Source organism: Nicotiana tabacum, chromosome 18 (genome assembly GCF_000715075.1).
Source record: "Nicotiana tabacum cultivar K326 chromosome 18, ASM71507v2, whole genome shotgun sequence".
In the NCBI taxonomy this organism is placed as follows: domain Eukaryota; kingdom Viridiplantae; phylum Streptophyta; class Magnoliopsida; order Solanales; family Solanaceae; genus Nicotiana; species Nicotiana tabacum.
The window spans coordinates 41,914,114-41,933,914 of NC_134097.1; the positions used below are offsets into that span (position 1 = coordinate 41,914,114).

General features: G+C 38.5%; 1 protein-coding gene across 4 annotated transcripts in view; it reads left to right on the forward strand.

Moving 5' to 3' along the window:
* Positions 1-692: 692 nt before the first annotated feature.
* Positions 693-19,801, forward strand: part of LOC107771004 (L-arabinokinase-like) — a 31,554-nt gene continuing 12,445 nt past the window's right edge. The window contains exons 1-17 of one of the 4 annotated variants that reach the window (XM_075236806.1): positions 693-1,150; positions 2,487-2,594; positions 3,153-3,221; positions 3,343-3,426; positions 4,893-4,969; positions 6,013-6,079; positions 7,128-7,185; positions 7,388-7,455; positions 7,529-7,591; positions 8,014-8,067; positions 8,172-8,274; positions 8,360-8,469; positions 8,555-8,674; positions 13,037-13,093; positions 13,573-13,745; positions 18,859-19,021; positions 19,543-19,626. In XM_075236806.1, coding sequence (XP_075092907.1) covers positions 1,067-1,150; positions 2,487-2,594; positions 3,153-3,221; positions 3,343-3,426; positions 4,893-4,969; positions 6,013-6,079; positions 7,128-7,185; positions 7,388-7,455; positions 7,529-7,591; positions 8,014-8,067; positions 8,172-8,274; positions 8,360-8,469; positions 8,555-8,674; positions 13,037-13,093; positions 13,573-13,745; positions 18,859-19,021; positions 19,543-19,626 — 1,542 coding nt within the window. In that variant the 5' untranslated portion in view covers positions 693-1,066. Of the gene's footprint in view, positions 1,151-2,486; positions 2,595-3,144; positions 3,222-3,342; positions 3,427-4,889; positions 4,970-6,012; positions 6,080-7,127; positions 7,186-7,387; positions 7,456-7,528; positions 7,592-8,013; positions 8,068-8,171; positions 8,275-8,359; positions 8,470-8,554; positions 8,675-13,036; positions 13,094-13,572; positions 13,746-18,858; positions 19,022-19,542; positions 19,627-19,801 lie in introns of those variants that run through there. The other 3 variants (XM_075236805.1, XM_075236807.1, XM_075236808.1) reach the window with 3 other exon arrangements.

The window sequence follows — 19,801 nt, forward strand, 5'->3', positions numbered from 1 at the left end:
AACAAACATTTAAAGTATTTTCCTCTTCAATTACTGCTGGATTTCTCGTTTTAAAACAAAGGTTTCTTTTTTTAAATAGGTGTGGAGAAGGGGGACTGTGGTATTTGTTGATTTGTTTTGAACATTAATGGTGATGGTGGTAGCTACGACGTTGGTGGCAGCTATGGCAGTAACAACAGTGATAAGGTGGTGATAATGGAGGAAGGAAAAATTATTTTAATTTTTGGTGAAGAAGATGAGAAACGTGGGGGGGGGGGGGGGGCTTTGTTTCTTTTTTGTTTGTTTTCTTTTAAATATTATCAATTGGTGTAAATTTAGTATTTTCTTTTTTCTTGAGTTAGGACACGTGTCATGACCTTATTGGCGCGTGACCTCACACATATTTTGAAAAGCTGGTCAAGAAAAAAAGTGGTGTGTATTAGCTACACTTTAGAAAGGTTACGTGTGTAATATTATTATCGTCCACAGAAAGTGTGAAAGGGGGATTTGGGTCTTAGGTTAGGTGGGTACTTATGTATTTTGTCATTTAAAAACTAAAAAGGTTGACCAAAAAAACAAAATCCAGCATTGACTTAAAGGACTCAAAAGGAATAAAAAATGAATTTAAGGGCAAAATTTGAAGAAAAAAAAAACATAAAAATACACATGGAAAAGTCAGTAGTTTGTAGTAGTTCCAACAACCAAAATCAGACGAGTCCCACACTCTCCCGCCCTCACTATTTTCGATGTACTATTTATGTTCATCATATAAATATTTCTCCTAACTAATTCACATTAAATACCTACTATAACAGATATTTGGATTTATCCAGATTTTGTTACCCTATTATCTAATAATCCAAAATACATTTACATTACACATACATCAGCATTCAGTTGTATACTATGTATATAATTATTGAGATCAGATAAACATTTGGCCCTAAAATCTCGTTCGATCTGATTTTGTTCTTCACGATTTTTTCTAGGTTTTTAAGTTTGCATTCATTTGATCCAATTTAAATCTACTTGGGAACATTAATTTTTTTGGTAATTATTGAAGAAAAAAAAGGGATTTTGTTCAAGAATGGTGGGATCAGAGAAGAAGTCACTTGTTTTTGCTTATTATGTTACTGGTCATGGATTTGGCCATGCCACCCGTGTTGTTGAGGTACGTTCTTTTTCTGTTGTTCAATTTGTTACATTTACGTTTGAACTGCATTGAAACTTTTGTACTATATTTAGTAATGCAGGAATTAGCAACAATTGAAAGTGTGTTCTAATTGATCGATCCAGTTTTGTTCCCTTAATTTGTTTTAATTTGTTCAATGTGCTGGCATGAGTTTATACATTGCGTTTGCGATTTGTGAACATTGTATATGGGTAGCATGCTTAAAAAGAAAACCCATTGGTATCTGGTAAGGTAATTGGAGCGATAGAGTATGAGAAATGTGAATAAACTGAATGTGTTGAGGACGATTATTTGGATACAATGAAAACAACTATTACGCCTCAATTCCAAGCAAGTTGGGTTTACGTGCGTAATGTGATCAAATCCAATTTTAGGACTAAATGTACACTATGGTACTGCAAAGTCAGATCATGTATGTGAAGTTGGATGATCTTCTCAAAAGTAATTGAAGACAAAGTTCCTTCCTTTATTTTCAGGGAATCTTGGTACAAGTATTTGGCCTAAATGTTAAGATGGCATCTTGCACCATACACTAAGCAATGTAACCTTCATTCCTTAGTGACTTGGTGCTATAGACCATTTTGTATGCCTCTTTTTAACTGTTCCTTCGGACAACCCCACGCAGTAGGATTTTACCATGAAGGATTTAGCTTCAACTCTTCGTATCATCTTGTACAGGCTCTTCTTCCTCAAGCATAATTTTGCCAGGGGCCTCTTTATTTGGGCTAGCACTCCCCAATCCTCTGATATCATCTTGTATGTTAATCCATTAGTGCCAACATTGAACAATGCAACAGTGCAATAGATCATTATGGATTGTGTTCGTTTGTTGCTGATAGTTTATCTGCCCCACGCAGTTAGATCTTTTTAAGTAACATTACTAAAAGCACTATTGAAAAGTTTCACCATGTTATGCCACTCTGATAGAACTGACTTTGCAAACCGCCACCAAAGAGAGCTTGTGTCATGATTGAATAGGTCTATTTCCTGCTTGCTAGTTAATGTCTCAGCTTCAGGAAAGTTTCTTTCTTTTTACTTATGTAATTTAGTTAACTAATTTGAGATCATTTTGATGCCCTAAGGACAAAAAGGTACCTGCATAACGTGATAGGACTAGATGACATAAGAAGGAGCGGCCACTTCTGCTATTTTCTTTGCTTTGTTATACCATCACATTTAGGTTATGGAAAAAAACCCACCTCCTTTAGGTTTATTTTGTGGAACTCTGGAAGCTTGCCCACAATGATCATTAATTTGTTAGCACTAACTTGTTTTGTTTACCAATACTCCCTAATCTCAAATTTTGTAATGCAAGGTTGTCCGTCATCTAATTCAAGCAGGACATGAAGTTCACGTGGTTACTGGTGCTCCTGACTATGTTTATACTACTGAGATACAATTGCCTCGACTTTTTATCCGTAAGGTTAGTCCTTTTTGATAATTTTCTGTAAAGGTTAGTCAGGTTAAGATACTGAGTGTTGCATGTGGCAACTGGATGTTTTTGGTTCTTGCGAATTGGGAGATTAGAACTGCTTGATCTCTATGCAATCAACTTTATTGGTATGCTAGTAATGCATGATTCCATCCTTTGCTGTCTGATTTGAAATAATCAACATAAAGCTGCAGTGAGTAGGGACTATTGGTGTTTTAATCCTGTGGAGAAGCAGAACAAAATTTCCTTTCCAATTACATTATGTGAAAGGATGAATTAGTTTAAGCTTGATGATCTCAGTTTTTCAAGTTTTCTGGACGAAAAAGGACAAATGGATGTATAGTTATTCAGCAAATGGTGTCAAGGAGTGGAAGCTGGAATATTTTTGTTCTGTTACTTGATTGATCTCAATCTCCACTGGCAAGGGAAAGAATGTGCTTTAACATTTTCCGTCTCACTACAAAGTTTGAGCACTAACACTTTTGACATTTCGTCAAATCTTAGTACAGGTCCCCTAGTTTTTCTAAGGATGAGATGTTAGTGTTTCAGGTTCTGTTGGACTGTGGAGCAGTTCAAGCGGATGCTTTGACAGTTGACCGTCTTGCTTCACTGGAAAAGGTGGGCCACATAGTCCATGATGAGGGCAAAATGTTCTATTGCAGCAATTACCTAACTATCCGATTTCTATTCATATCAGTCATTTTGATTGAAAGTGCCACTTGTGCTTATTTTTATCCAGTATATCCAGACAGCCGTACTGCCCAGGGATTCGATCTTGGCCACGGAAGTTGAATGGTTGAAATCTATCAAAGCTGACTTAGTGGTAATATGATCCTACTGGCAGCATCTGCTCTTCTTTTGTACTGCTAGTTTTAAAACCCAATCACCGCTGTATTATTAGTACAAGCTAGCTAAGATCTATTTCTCCTTTATCCAGAAGTACTACTTGGTATTGGAGTGTCTTAAAGAGTGAAAGCATATGGCATTTCATGCTGGTGAAGTTTTCTGAAGGGAGAAAAATGCAGTTTAGATGTCTGATAAAAAGCAAATTGTTAAAATCTGATAAATCTTAAAGTACATACACTGACCAGTTGGATTAAGCAGAAACGTGAAAACATCATTATGAAAATCCAAAAACATGTTTCTACCTTAAAAGAGAAATAAATTTTAGATAAAAGTAAAATTTCCCAAACGAAAAGAATTTTGTCTAATTTAAAATGGCATTGTTTCTTAATCAAAAGTATATCCATTTTTCATTAATCTGAAAGCTAGATAATTTTGAGCGGAGATATCATTGTTTGAACTGTAAGTAGGATTGGAAAATGCAGATAAATCACGAACAGAGAGAAAGCAGCACCGGTAGGGGCTGAACTTGCATAATAAGAAAAGTCTAGATTCTGATTTGAGGGGAAATCTAATAAAGTGGGATCTTTAGAGTTACTAAACATAGTTGGTGAATTATGAAGCTCTCTTTTGTCTATCAAAAGATGTAAAACATTTTAGAAACCTTAATATTATTTCATCTGAGTGGATATATCCCATAAACGTAATCTTGAGAAGTGAAACCAACATAGGCAGCAAAGTTCCTTTGACTTCAAGAATTGTAAACTGAAGAGGAAATTGTCTGTCTATAGCTAAAGGGTTAAATATATTTTGCTTCATTACACAGCATGTGCACTCTGACGAGATAGTGTCTTGTACACAATTCATTTTGTTGGCTGTTCCCAAATATGTGGGATGGAAAGTTATCAGGACACTAAGGATGACATTTCTGCTGTATATATTTTCTGTCAATTATGTAACGACTTAAATTCAATTGTAAGAGCATAAACACGTGCATTATATACAGTATCTTTAATATTTTCAATTGTAATACGTATGGTGTATTTATGGAATCATATGTGATTCACTTCTTCCCTTGTTCTTTTTCCTTTGCTTCTTTTGTTTCCTCTTCTTCTTCTTCTTATCAATTGTAAGTTTGTAACCTTATAAAAATGCTAAATATGTGGGCATCTTTGAGTGCCCAGGATGCAGAGGACAAGATTCCGGTGGTTAAAGCTGAATGAATTTCAAATATGCATTAGACATCTTTGCCTAGCCGAACATGTGGCTATTTGGATACTACTTCCAACATGAGTAGAAGGCCTTCTACAAGACTTATGCTTCCTAAATAAATAAATAAAGAAAACAACTGCTTTGCATTTATGTGTTGTCCAGTTAATAAGGCTATAGGTTCTTGCTAGATATAATTCTACTGAAGTGCCTAAAGTTATTATTTTTCACTAGTAGGTCTCAGATGTAGTTCCTGTTGCATGCCGAGCAGCCGCTGATGCTGGAATTCGTGCAGTTTGTTGCACAAACTTCAGGTAACACAGAAAATTGATGTTCACTCATGATGTTGAGTTTAGGTTTTATGATTTTATCCCTTGTGTTATATACTTAACTATCACATGGATGGTGGGACTGTGCGGATGTCTTTGCTTAATGTTGTGCATCAAGGATAGAGTATTTGTGGTTAATAAATACATTTTTATCAAATAGACTTCACAGAAGTTAAACTATGTTAGGTTGAGGCCAAAAGAGGTGATTTTGGGACTTTTTAAGTAGCAGTCACTTGTTTCGTCTATAGACATTTATGAATATTTTCAATTTTTTACCTTGTTCATCAATTGAGACATAAAAGGTTGTATATGTAATATATGCAATAAATTATTGTCCAGCTCATACTCATGTCTGCCAAAATTTTAGAATTCTCGTTCCTGCTATGAGTCCATCTGCTACTTAGCATGTGTAACTCTGAGAGAGAGAACAGGAGTACGAGCATGTTACTCTTTTGCAATTGATGTTTGGATAGGAACACTGATGACTAAATGTGCTTTAGTAGCGTCTTGAAGAATGATGCATTAAGATTCTGATATCACATTATCTTCTTTTTCACTGACGATTATTTTAGTGTCACCGACTTAAGAAACTTTAAGTGATTCCTTCTTTTTTGACGACCAGTTCATTATTGGCCCGTATTTTCTTGTCTTTCAACTCTCCAGTTTTATCTTTGGATTAAAATGTTAGGTGATTTTATAGTGTGGTTGTGATAAATTCCAATAGTTAAGTAATCAACACCAGGACCTCTCTGTAAAATGGGTAACTGAATCTACTTTCTCCTTTTATGAGCTCATCGGTCATTACTTTAGGAAATTGGAGTACCACATATTATAGGGTCTTCTGCATTTTGTTGTCTGTTATTTTGAAAGGTGAAAAAAAGAATACTGTTTCATCGTCCTTTAGAATTCCCTTTATCGTCTAGGATACATGAGATTATCATATTTGTTTGAAAATGCAAAATTGCCACCATATAAACAGATGGGAAGATGTTAATTTGCTTAGCTCTCCATTGTTCAAAATTTGGCAGTTGGGATTTCATCTATGCAGATTATGTCATGGCTGCTGGATATCACAACCGTTCAATAATTTGGCAGGTGATTACTAACCTTCAATATATGTATGTATGTATGTACACATACATACATATATATATTCCACAAATTGGTTCGTCCTTTTCATTTCCACCCAAAATACTCCAAAAGTTAATTTCAAAAATTCCACCAAAACAGTCATGTAGGAGATGAAGCTATATATGTATCCATTTAAGGGGTCATGCATTTAGTAACATCTTGTGATGGTTTTATTCAAAATTGTAGATTTCTTTCTAATGTATCATTTCTCATTCTCACATTGATCTCTCTGACATCTTAGAATTGTATGTTCCACTTCTTTGCTCATTTCAAATTGATTTGATGTTTACATTGTCTTTACATCCATGGTATGCCATGTTTTAGGCGTCTGACAAGGGAGAAATAGGTGTGAACTAAGAATTATGAAGGTTGTATATACTATTGTTTTTGGAATGGTGTGAAGCCCAAAAGTGGAAGACAATCATATAAACTGGGATGGAGGGAATACTTGTTAAATTTTATCAAGACCTGCTATGGACTGCAACTGCTAATGATGGAATTTTACTAAGGAGTTGAGTTTGGTTTGTTTGAGATGCCCCAAACCTTTTATTCTATGGAACTGTACTCACTTTGAGTTTATCATATTTAAATATTCCCTGCCTTAATATCCTGCTCGAAAGAAGCCAATCATTCTTCTATTTCTGTGAGTGTACCTTGCTTGGGTGGCAAGCGGGGTTGCTATGATGGTAAGCAACTCCCACTTCCAACCAAGAGGTTGTGAGTTCGAGTCACCTCAAGAGCAAGGTGGAGAGTTCTTGGTGGGAAGGATGCCAAGGGTCTATTTGGAAACAGCCTCTCTACCCATGGTAGGGGTAAGGTCTGCGTACACACTACCCTCCCCAGACCCCACTAGTGGGATTATACTGTGTTGTTGTTGTTGTTGTTGTACCTTGCTGTGGGTGATATTCATAGTGGTACATATTCTCATGTCTTACTTCTAACTCTTTCTTTGATCTGATTGCCATATGGAAATCCAAACATCAATGTGATCCGATCAATGATTATAATCCAGATAGCAGAGGATTATTCTCACTGTGAGTTTGTAATTCGTCTGCCAGGATATTGCCCAAGTATGTAATTTCCATGTCTCATATTTGATTCAGCTTGAGTTTACCATGTTTCTTTTCTCATTTCAGCTTTGCCTTGGTTTTAGAGTCAATATTCAACATTTTAAATAGATGTGCTGTTCTCAACATACTAATTTTGGGTTTGTATTTTCCATTTCTCATAGAGCTATTTTGGTTGTTTACAAAAAAACTACATTCCTTGCAGTGCCTGCTTTCCGTGATGTAATTGATGTTCCCCTTGTCGTGAGAAGGTTACACAAAACTCGAGAACAGGTGACTGACAACCCTAAGTCATCCTCTTGACATGTTCTGATTTTTCAAGTGATTAATATTTATTGTGATACAGGTTCGGAAAGAGCTTGGAATTCTAGACAGCCAAAAAGTCCTTATTTATAACTTTGGTGGACAGGTAGATGCCACATTTCATGATGTAATGCTAAATTTCGTTTGATATATTTTCTTGCCAGAGACTACTCTTCTCAATTTCTCATCCTAGCAACTCAAGCTTTATTTTTAATTTTTTTTTTTTTTTTGTGAGTAACAACTCAAGTTCTATTTTTCTATCAGTGAATACTTGGAAGATTGGTTTTGAGACCTTTGAATTATAGATTTCACATTAGGTCGTGCTGTCATTTCATGATCAAGTGGTGGTGGTCTAGTCTAATTAATATATCTAGCATTTGATTATGGGAATAAGTGAGTGGAATAGAAGGTGTTTCTATTGAGAAAAATGCACCTGGAGGTTCAGTAACATATAAAGATATTTTTAGTAGATGTCACATGATTTTTTTTGTGCACTTAATAACAACTTTATATACATTTAACTTGCAGCCTGCTGGATGGAAGCTGAAAAAGGAATATCTACCTGAAGGATGGATATGCTTGGTTAGTTTTATAATCTTCTGTTCAATTTCTACTTTGCTCATTCTAGTTGCATTTGACATCTGCTAGCGCTTCACGCAAAAATATGGCCTTTGTTGCTGGTAAAGGTCTGTGGTGCTTCTGAAGATCATGAGGTGCCTTCCAACTTTGTAAAACTCCCTAAAGACTTTTACACTCCTGATGCTATTGCAGCTTCAGACGTCATGCTTGGTATGGCATCTTAAAGCTATATAAGATTGAAAACATTATTCTCAGCGTATGACTACACTTAAAATCAAGCACGAACTTTTTTCAGGTAAAATAGGATATGGCACAACAAGTGAAGCCTTGGCATACAAGGTGCCGCTTGTCTTTGTACGCAGAGATTATTTTAATGAGGAACCATTTTTGAGGAATATGATTGAGGTATGTGGCATTGGCTATTTCTTTGTTATTGATATACCTCTGATTTACTCATAAAATAAAGCTCATGTGTGAATATGCAACACAGCATTACCAAGCTGGTGTAGAGATGATTAGGAGGGATTTGCTCATTGGACACTGGGCTCCCTATATTCAATGCGCTGTTGCACTGAAACCATCCTATGATGGAGGAGCCAATGGCGGCGAGGTACCTTTGCTTTCTGAATGATTATTCTCAAAACACAAGGGCATGTGATGAAAACAGCTCTTTTTGGACTATAGTTAGTAAATATTGATAGAAAAACACTTGAGTAACCCATGTTATAAAAAAATCAACCAAACGAGCTTCCATAAATGCTGGATATAATAAAAACAAACTTTATTAGAAGAAACCAGTGCCAGCATACTCTTCAACGATGGATGTCAGTACCCTAAAAGCATCTGATTGTTCTTGCTATGAACTTAAACCGGGGAGTATTTATGTCACGACCCAAAATCCTAACCCGTCATGATGGCGCCTAACGTGGTACTAGGCAAGCCGACATTTCAAAAATATTTCCAACACTTTTAACATAAAATGAGCTAGAGCAGTTTAAATAATAAAAATTCTCACATAATCAGGATAGAAACCCAAAACACAACACAGAAGTTCCCAAAAAATCAGGGTGTCACACAGAGTGCATGAGCGTCTATACAACACAAGTCTGGGAGCACTGTGTATAATAGTCTGAAATAGGGAAGGAGAGACAAGGTTTGCGAAACGCCGGGCAACTACCTCGAAATCTCCAAACGATCAATTGTTCAAAGGAATCAATATCCACCGTGTCCGGAAACATCTGGATCTGCACACGAAGTGCAGGGTGTAGCGTGAGTACAACCAACTCAGTAAATAACAAGACTAAATAAAGGACTAAAAGTAGTGACGAGCTTCACAGTTATAGTTTAATTACTGTAATTTCAACATAGGAATTTAGGCATACTTTCAAGTTCGACAATTTAGGTCAAATCAGGTAATTCATGTCAAGTTCAAGTGAAACAGAATATAATTTCTGTCAGAAATTTCAAGACAGTAATATATGACAGCTAAGTGCAACAGTAATGAAGTCAAATACATCTTCCAAGAGCACCAGTCACTCCGTCCTCCCATTCACTCCAACCTTACAATCACTCATTCCTCACAGTCACTCATTCCTCTCAGTCGCTCGGCACTCGCACTCAGTAGGTACCTGTGCTCACTGGGGTGTGTACAGACTCCGAAGGGGCTTCTTTAGCCCAAGCGCTGTAACAAGCCAATCATGGCATAAATCAATGAAACATGATGCGGCGTGCAACCCGATCCCATAAATATCCTCACAATCAGGCCCTCGGCCTCACTCAGTCATCAACCTCTTCAGTCTCTCGGGCTCTCAGTGATCATGAAAATCAGCCCAAAGAGCACTGATATGGTGTATCAACAAGGAACAATAGAGACTAAGATATAATATGCAAGTAAAAACTGTGACTAAGTAAAAAATGGCAATTTAGCAAATAATTCAACATGTGACATGACCTCTAGGGGTCCCTATAGTACCAACTCATAGCCTAAACATGATTTCTAACATGATTTGCAGCTCAATTTCTATAACACATGGAAAATATACGGATAACAATAGATTTTTAACTATATTGTTCTCTGAAATTGACCAAGTCACAATTCTTGCGGTGCACGCCCACATGCCCGTCACCTAGCATGTGCGCCATCTCCAAAACCAAACACATGACATATAATACGGGGTTTCATACCCTCAGAGCCAAATTTAGAACTGTTATGTATCTCAATCCGAGCAAATTTCTACTCCAACACATCTTTGCCTCGCAAATCAGCCTCCAAACACCTCCAATCTAGCCATAAACAATTCGATATAGTCAACACGGGCTAAAGGAATCAATTTCATAAGAAAGTACGAAGTTAAAGTCAAAAATCAATTCAAAAGCTGGCCTCCGGCCCCACGTCTCGAAGTCCGATAAAAGTCACAAAACCCGAAAGCCCATTCAACCACGAGTCCAACCATACCAAATTTGCCAAAATCCAACACCAAATCGCCACCCAAATCCCCAAATCAAACTCTCCAAATCCCTAGCCTCAAATACCCAAATTTCACCTTAAACGCCCACAAACTAGGTGAGAAATTCTATGGGGAAACAAGATTATTGATTAAAAATGAGCACAAGACACTTACCTTAAGAAATCCCCCGAAAATCCTCTTAAGAATCGCCAAAACCCAAGCTTGAAATGTTTAAATTGGTGAAAAATCTCGGAACCCTCGTTTATAAGACGCTGCCCAGGCTTTTCGCACCTGCGGAACCGCTTTTGCGATAAAATTCTCCGCTTCTGCAGAAATCACTTAAATCCCTAGGCCTGCATCTGCGCTCCAGGTTCCGCATCTGTAGAGGCGCTTCTGCGGCCCTCCATCCGCTTCTGCAGAAACAGGCCTCTCCCTCAACTCTGCATCTACGGAGCCTCACTCGCACCTGCGGGCTCGCAGATACGGTTACCCTCTCGCACCTGCACCTTGCCCCAGGCCAACCCAGCTCCACCTGCATAATTCTAGCCGCATTTACGACATCGAACTTGCGGCCAACCCCTCGCAGGTGCGATCACACTAGAAGAGTCCCAGCTTCAGCAATGCACCAAGTCCCATTTTTGATCCGTTAACCATCCGAAATCAACCCGAGGCCCTCAGGACCTCAACCAAACATGCCAACAAGTCCTAAAACAGGATATGAACTTAGTCGAGCCCTCAAATCACCTCAAACAACATCAAAAAGACGAATCACACCCCAATTCAAGCCTATTGAAATTAAGGAATTCCAACTTCTACAAACGACGCCGAAACCTATCAAATCACATCCGATTGGCTTCAAATTTTGCACACAGGTCGCAAATGACACCACGGACCTACTTTAACTTCGGAAACTCCAATCCGACCCCGATATCAAAAAGTCCACTTCCGGTCAAACTTTTCAAAAATCCAACTTTCGTCATTTCAAACCTAATGCAACTACGGACCTCCAAATCACAATCCGGACACGCTCCTAAGCCCAAAATCACCCAACGGAGCTAACGGAACCATCAAAACTCCATTCCGGAGTCGTTTACACATAAGTCAAAATCCGGTCAACCATTTCAACTTAAGCTTTCAACCTTGAGACCAAGTGTCTCAATTCATTCCGAAATCCCTCCGGACCCGAACCTACTAACCCGGCAAGTCACATAATAGCTATAAAGCACAAACTGAGCAGTAAATGGGGGAACAGGGCTACAACTCTCAAAACGACCGGCCGGGTCGTTACAATTTATTTCTGTCCATTTCATGGTTAAGCTTTATAACCACTAAAACAGATAGGTGCCATATTTAAAATCATTGTCAAATAAATCATAAAACATTACTTGGATACTTTAATCAAATGTTGATGATGATTCATAAATTCTACATTCTTTTATACTTAATAACAAGAGAGAGATAGCCTAGTGGTAAGGATTCTCCACCTCCAAGTAAGCTGGGACTCGAGTAGCAAAGCTAGAAACAATCATTGTAGAGCTCCTGGGTAGGGGTTTGGGGAGCTGAGATTTACCATATTAAAAAAAGAAAACATTTATCTATATGCTTGATAGCGCTCTTTAAAATCCAAAGGCAAGTTCACAAGAGATACCTAAAAATCAAAGCTGATGTGTCAAGTGTGAAAATAACCTCGCATCGTTCTGTTAGTTTTTTTCAGTTTGTTTTTCCAATATGTTTTCTGATGAATATAAGGGAACTAACTATACAGAAAGTATTACCACTGCACCTGGCATCCATGTTTGTATATTAAGTTGAATTATTATGTACTTCCTGAAAGATACAGATTATGCTCGAATATGCATGTCTATTTGTTTATTTAAGCACTGTACATTATGAATGGCATATTGAAATAAGCACTGTACATATTAAATGACAGATTATGCTCGAATATGCATGTAATGTAGAAGCTAGTTTCTTGATCAGCAGAACATAGTCTTTGTAGTTCAGGAGATACATTGGGCACCATCAAGTTACTTAAAAGATGTTAGGCAAAAGTTTCACATTGCAGCCCTTTGCAGAGATATTCTCTGAGAAAACTTTTACTTCTTTTGTGTCATGTCTTAAACCCTAATAGCTGTTAAAGGGTCACCAGCTATGATCTCTTAGTTCATTGCACAGTTTTCATCTCTAAGATTTCTAAGTCCCCAGGAAAATGCTCGAAAATCTCCACTTGACGTCTCTCGGAAGCCACATATAGAGCAGACAGCTGGATAGTAGCCTTTTTGCATTGTCCCTAGAAGTTGCATAAGCATAGATTATACCTGAATTCTATTGAAAGAGTAAAATAACATACTTTTCAAAAAAAGATTAAAAAAATAAAAAGAAGGCATATTTCTTCGAGCTCGGAGAATATTCTTATCCAGTAAAGTTTCCTTTTTCCTAATGGAGTTGTTCATCTTTGTGGTTCTAAAGAAATAATATTATCTTGTTATTTGATTCTTCTTCATCTATTGCCTCATGGATCTTAGGTGGCTGCCAGACTACTACAAGATACAGCTTTGGGACAATATCACGCTTCACATGGGGTAAAGATTCATCGAAATTCATCTTCTTCTATCTTTATCTTAAGACGTGCTCAACTTTTGGGCACCACCACGCTATCAATTTTTGTTCGAGCGGACCATAAGGTTTGGGTTCGATGCACCAAACGAGCAAAGGCGGTAAAGAGCCACTATTGGGTCCCCAGTAGGGGGGTTTGCGCGTGGGGTTTTACCAAATCAAAAGATGATGTTGGGTATCTTGTTCTGGCGTATATGAACTTCTGTAGCTGTGTAATAATTTATTGAACTTTAAAGAATTATGTTAATGTTACTAAGTAAAATCGACTCTATGATATGATATTTAGCAACTTGGAGTACATATGAAAAAATATTGAGATTGGAAAATGCATAACAGTGAATTGATGCTAGGTCTTCTTATTGGATATAAACAGGATACTCCATGAAATCTGCATAACAATATCATTTGCTTTACTGATAACTTGTATATGTAACTTTCATTTCAGCTTAGTGGAGCACGGAGGCTGCGAGACGCTATAGTCCTTGGCTATCAGCTTCAAAGGATTATAGGGAAAGATATAGCTATCCCTGCATGGTATTCGCTTGCACAAAATGAACTTAGTTCACGTACTCAATTGCCAAATAAGGAAGTTGTTGATAATAGCAGTCTTACAAAAGAGTAAATTCTTTAATTCCTACCTTCTTGTCTTTATATATGTTAGAATAGTTATTTAAATAGGAGTAAATAACCCTAATCTCATGTGTATTAGGAGTAGGACATGTTATGTATATATATATATATATATAGGGCTCATTGTATTGTGTTTAACATAAGAGAATAATATCAATAATATTTTCTCCCGTGCATTCTCACATGGTATCAGAGCAGCAGTGAGAAAAATCCGGGAAAGAAAACCCACCCAAAACAGTCGCCGTGCATCAATTCCGGCGACCTTTTAGGGCTGTTTTTCGAAAAAAAAAATCAATTTCCATCGGTATTGTGCAAAAACCAACACCACCACAACATCCCCCAACCCCCGGCAACTAAACCCCATCAAACACCTCCGACAGACAACCTCTCATGCGCCGTCCGGAGGATTTTTTTTCCGGCGAGATCTGCTTCACGCGCCGGCGCGTGGAGCCCTTTCCGGCCATTTTTTGATGACAGATCTTCAGAACAGTTGGGTCGGCTACTAATTCCAACCCTACCCATCCTGTTTTCGTTTGATTCCGACCACTTTGAGTTTTTTTCGGCAGCTACAGTAATTTCCGGCAAAAACAGTGTTTCCTTCATCTATTCCAGCAAGTTTTCACGATGTCTTTGGGAGTCGATGCTTTCGGGTCTAAAAACCCGGGCTCTGGCAGTTCCGGTGTTATGATTACCTCAGAACCTTTAATGGGAGGTTCAAACTACTTAGCTTGGGCTTCGTCTGTCGAGTTGTGGTGTAAAGGTCAAGTAGTTCAAGATCATTTAACAAAAAAGGCTAGCGAAGGTGATGAAAAGGCCAAAATACTGTGGGAGAAGGTCGATGCTCAGTTATATAGTATCCTATGGCGATCTATTGATTCCAAGTTGATGCCCTTGTTCCGTTCATTCCAGATATGTTATTTAGTTTGGGAAAAGGCTCGTAATTTATACGCTAATGACATATCTCGTTTCTATGATGTAATATCGCGAATGACAAGCTTGAAGAAACATGAATTGGATATGTGTACTTGGGACAAGTACAGGCAGTCATGGAAGAATTTGAGACATTGATGCCAGTTTCTGCTAGTATTGAAAAGCAACAAGAGCAACGACAGAAGATGTTTCTAGTTTTTACACTCGGTGGACTCCCTAATGACCTTGATTCAGTACGTGACCAGATTTTGGCTAGTCCGACTGTCCCCACTGTTGATGAATTATTCTCTCGATTACTTCGCCTTGCTGCAGCACCAAGTCACCCAGTGAGCTCATCACAGACACTTGACTCATCTGTCCTCGTATCCCAGTCAGTGGACAATCGGGCATCTCATACTATGGAGAATAGACGAGGAGGAGGTCGTTTTGGAAGATCTAGACCCAAGTGCTCTTATTGTCATAATCTTGGACACACTCGTGACGTGTGCTATTCTTTACATGGTCGCCCACCCAAAAATGCATATGTTGCTCAGACTGAGACTACAGGTAACCAGGGTTTTTCTTTATCTGAAGGGGAGTATAATGAGTTCCTTCAGTATCGAGCAAGTAAGCAGACATCTCCACAAATAGCCTTTGTTGCTCAGACTGATACTTCTGTTGCTGGTAATTCTTTTGCTTGTGTTTCCCAGTCTAGTACTCTTGGATAATGGGTTGTGGACTCGGTTGCTTCTGATCATATCTCTGGTAATAAATCACTTTTGTCAAATATTACGTATTCACAGTCGCTTCCCACTGTTACTTTAGCCAATGGGTCTCAAACCAAAGCAAAAGGAGTTGGACAAGCGAATCCCCTACCCTCTGTCACTCTAGATTCCGTTCTCTATGTCCCTGACTGTCCTTTTAATCTTGCATCTATTAGTCGTTTGACTCGTGCCCTCCATTGTAGTATATATTTTATTGATGATTCCTTTATTATGCAGGACCGCAGTACGGGGCAGACGATTGGAACATGACATGAATCAGAAGGCCTTTACTACCTTAACTCACTCAATTCCTCCAAGGCATGTCTAGTTACAGATACTCCGGACCTAATTCACAGACGTTTAGGACATCCAAGCTTATCCAAGCTTCAGAAGATGGTGCCTAGTTTGTCTAGTTTATCTACATTAGAGAGTGTGAGTCATGTCAGCTCGGGAAACATACCCGAGCCTCCTTTCCTCGTAGTATTGAGAGTCATGCAGAGTCTGTTTTTTCTTTAGTTCATTCTGATATATGGGGTCCTAGTAGAGTCAGTTCAACCTTAGGATTTCGTTATTTTGTTAGTTTCATTGATGATCATTCAAGATGTACTTGGATTTTCTTAATGAAAGATCGTTCTGAGTTGTTTTCTATATTCCAGAATTTTTGTGCTTAAATTAAAAATTAATTTGGTGTTTCTATTCGCACTTTTCGCAGTGATAATGCCTTAGAATATTTATCCTCTCAATTTCAGCAGTTTATGACTTCTCAAGGAATTATTCATCAGACCTCTTGTCCCTCAGCAAAATGGGGTTGCAGAGAGAAAGAATAGGCACATCATTGAGACTGCTCGCACACTTCTCATTGAATCTCATGTTCCGTTGCGTTTTGGGGGCGATGCAGTTCTCACAGCTTGTTATTTAGTTAATCGGATGCCTTCCTCTCCCATCCAGAATCAGATACCGTATGCAGTATTGTTTCCCCAATCACCCTTATACTCTGTTCCACCTCGTGTTTTTGGGAGCACTTGTTTCGTTCATAACTTAGCCCCTAGGAAAGATAAGTTAGCTCCTCGTACTCTCAAGTGTGTCTTCCTTGGTTATTTTTGTGTTCATAAGGGATATCCTTGTTACTCACCTGATCTTCGTAGGTACTTTATGTCCTCTGACGTCACATTTTTTGAGTCTAAACCTTTCTTTACCTCTTCTAACCATTCTGACCACCTTGATATATCTGAGGTCTTACTTATACCGACCTTTAAGGCGTCTACTATAGCTCCTCCTTCACCTTCCGCCACAGAAGTCTTACTCGAGTCTACTATAGCTCCTCCTTCACCTTCTGCTACAGAAGTCTTACCCATTCCAGCCGTTGGGGAGTCTAGTATGGCTCCTCCTAGACTCCCTGCCACAGGAACACCACACTTGACATATCATCGTCTTCCGCACCCAGCATCAGGCCCAGCTGATTCACGTCCTGGCCTTGCTTCTCCTACGGACTTGTCTCTTCCTAGTACACCGACTGCACTTCGGAAAGGTATACAGACCACCCTTAATCCTAATCCTTATTATGTCGGTTTGAGTTATCATCGTTTGTCATCACCCTATTATGCTTTTCTATCTTTTTTGTCCTCTGTTTCCATCCTTAAGTCTACAGGTGAAGCATTGTCTCATCCAGGATGGCGACAGGCTATGATTGACGAGATGTCTGCTTTACGTACGAGTGGTACTTGGGAGCTCGTCCCTCTTCCTTCAGGTAAATCTACTGTTGGTTGTCGTTGGGTGTATGCAGTCAAGGTTGGTCTGGATGGTAAGGTTGATCGTCTTAAGGCTCGTCTTGTTGCCAAAGGATATACTCAGATATTTGGGCTCGATTATAGTGATACCTTCTCTCCCGTGGCTAAGATAGCATCAATTCGCCTTTTTCTATCCATGGCTGTTGTTCGCCATTGGCCCCTCTATTAGCTGGACATTAAGAATGTTTTTTTACACGTTGACCTTGTGGATGAAGTTTATATGGAGCAACCACCTGGGTTTGTTGCTCAGGCGGAGTCTCGTGGCCTTGTATGTCGCTTGCGCCGGTCATTTTATGGTCTAAAACAGTCTCTTCGAGCCTGGTTTGGTAAATTCAGCACAATTATCCAGGAATTTGGCATGATTCGGAGTGAAGCTGATCACTCTATATTCCATCGGCATTCTACTTCGAGTCTCTGTATTTATCTGGTGGTCTATGTTGACGACATTGTTATTACCGGCAATGACCAGGATGGTATTACTAAATTGAAGCAACATCTCTTTCAACACTTTCAGACTAAGGATCTGGGCAAACTAAAGTATTTTCTGGGTATTGAGGTCGCTCAGTGTAGCTCAGGTATTGTGATCTCACAACGAAAGTATGCCTTAGATATTCTTTAGGAGACAGAAATGACAGGTTGTAGACCTGTTGACACTCCGATGGATCCGAATTCTAAACTTCTGTCAGGACAGGAGGAGCCTCTTAGCGATCCTGCAAGATATAGACGGTTGGTTGGTAAATTAAATTACCTTACAGTGACAAGACCTGACATTTCCTTTTCTGTGAGTGTTGTTAGTCAGTTTATGGATTCTCCGTGTGATAGTCATTGGGATGCAGTTGTTCGCATTCTTCAGTATATAAAATCAGCTCCAGGCAAAGGTTTATTGTTTGAGGATCGAGGCCATGAGCAGATCGTTGAATACTCAAATGTTGATTGGGCAGGATCACCTTCTGATAGGCGTTCTACGTCTGAATATTGTGTCTTAGTAAGAGGAAATTTGGTGTCCTGGAAGAGCAAGAAACAGAATGTGGTTGCTCGGTCTAGTGCAAAAGCAGAATATCGAGCGATGGCTATGGCGACATTTGAGCTAATTTGGATCAAACAGTTGCTCAAGGAGTTGAAATTTGGTGAGATTAGTCAGATGAGACTTGTGTGTGATAATTAAGTTGCTCTTCATATTGCGTCAAATCCAGTGTTCCATGAGAGAACTAAACACATTGAGATTGACTGTCACTTTGTCAGAAAAAAGATACTCTCGGGAGATATTGCTACAAAGTTTGTGAAGTCGAATGATCAGCTTGCAGATATTTTCATCAAGTCCCTCACTGGTCCTCGTATTAACTACATATGTAACAAGCTTGGTACATATGATTTATATGCACCAGCTTGAGGGGGAGTGTTAGAATAGTTATGTAAATAGGAGTAAATAACCCTAATCCCATATGTATTAGGAGTAGGACATGTTATGTATATATATATAGGGCTGTATATATATATAGGGCTCATTGTATTGTGTTTAACATAAGAGAATAATATCAATAATATTTTCTCCCGTGCATTCTCACAATATATAATCTATTATGTCCTACAGCCACTTTTAGGCATGTTTCTTATCAAATATTCACCTAAATTACTTTGCAGAAATGATTACTTTGCAATTCTTCATGGAGATCATCAAGGACTCCCAGATACACTTGGTTTCTTGAAGAGCTTGGCTGAAATACAGTCCTCATGTAGTCCTCAAAATAATAACAAGTTCCAAACACGCGAACATCTGGCTGCTGCTGCAATGTTCAACTGGGAGGTATATCTCTTTTGCTCATTCAGTGTAGAATCTTTTTTCCTTCATGGATTCACAGGTTTCTCCGCAGTATGTGGTTTATAAATCTGATAATAATATATAAGATTAATAAGAAGGAAATCTTCACATGATTAACATTTTGAAATAAGTCAACGAGAAAGGGAGAAAAACTGCTGAAGGAAATTTTTTCCAAGTGTTCATCCATATGAATTGCAGGTCTTCACAACTTGTGATATTGATTCATTTACCGGAGTAATCATTTATCTTGTAACGGTACTTATGTGTAAAGGTGCAATCAAACTCGAGAAGACTTACAGAATTACCAGATTTCAGGCTAGTCTATTGGGAAATGTGCCCAGCTTATACATGTGTTAGAACCTTGAACGGGAGATAGCATCGTTTTTTTGTTTGTTAATGGAGGTCTGCATCACCATGTTATTTTGAATTGAGAGCCTAGCCTCTAGATTCTCTTGCTGTTGCATATCTTGAGAACGGGAAATATGACAATATTTCCGGTAATGTAGGAAGAGATTTTTCTTTCAAGAGCACCGGGAAGATTGGACGTAATGGGAGGAATTGCTGACTATTCTGGTAGTTTAGTTCTACAGGTAAAGTTCCTTTTTCCTTGTTACATGTTTATGCTTGGGGAGTATTTGTGCTGGTCTTATGTTGTGACTTGTTGAATGCATGCCTTGCCTCCTATAAAAGCTCAAACTCTTTTACCCGTTCATACTTGAATATCTTCACCTACTTCCTCACTAGTGAGCTGCGTTGTATTTTCTT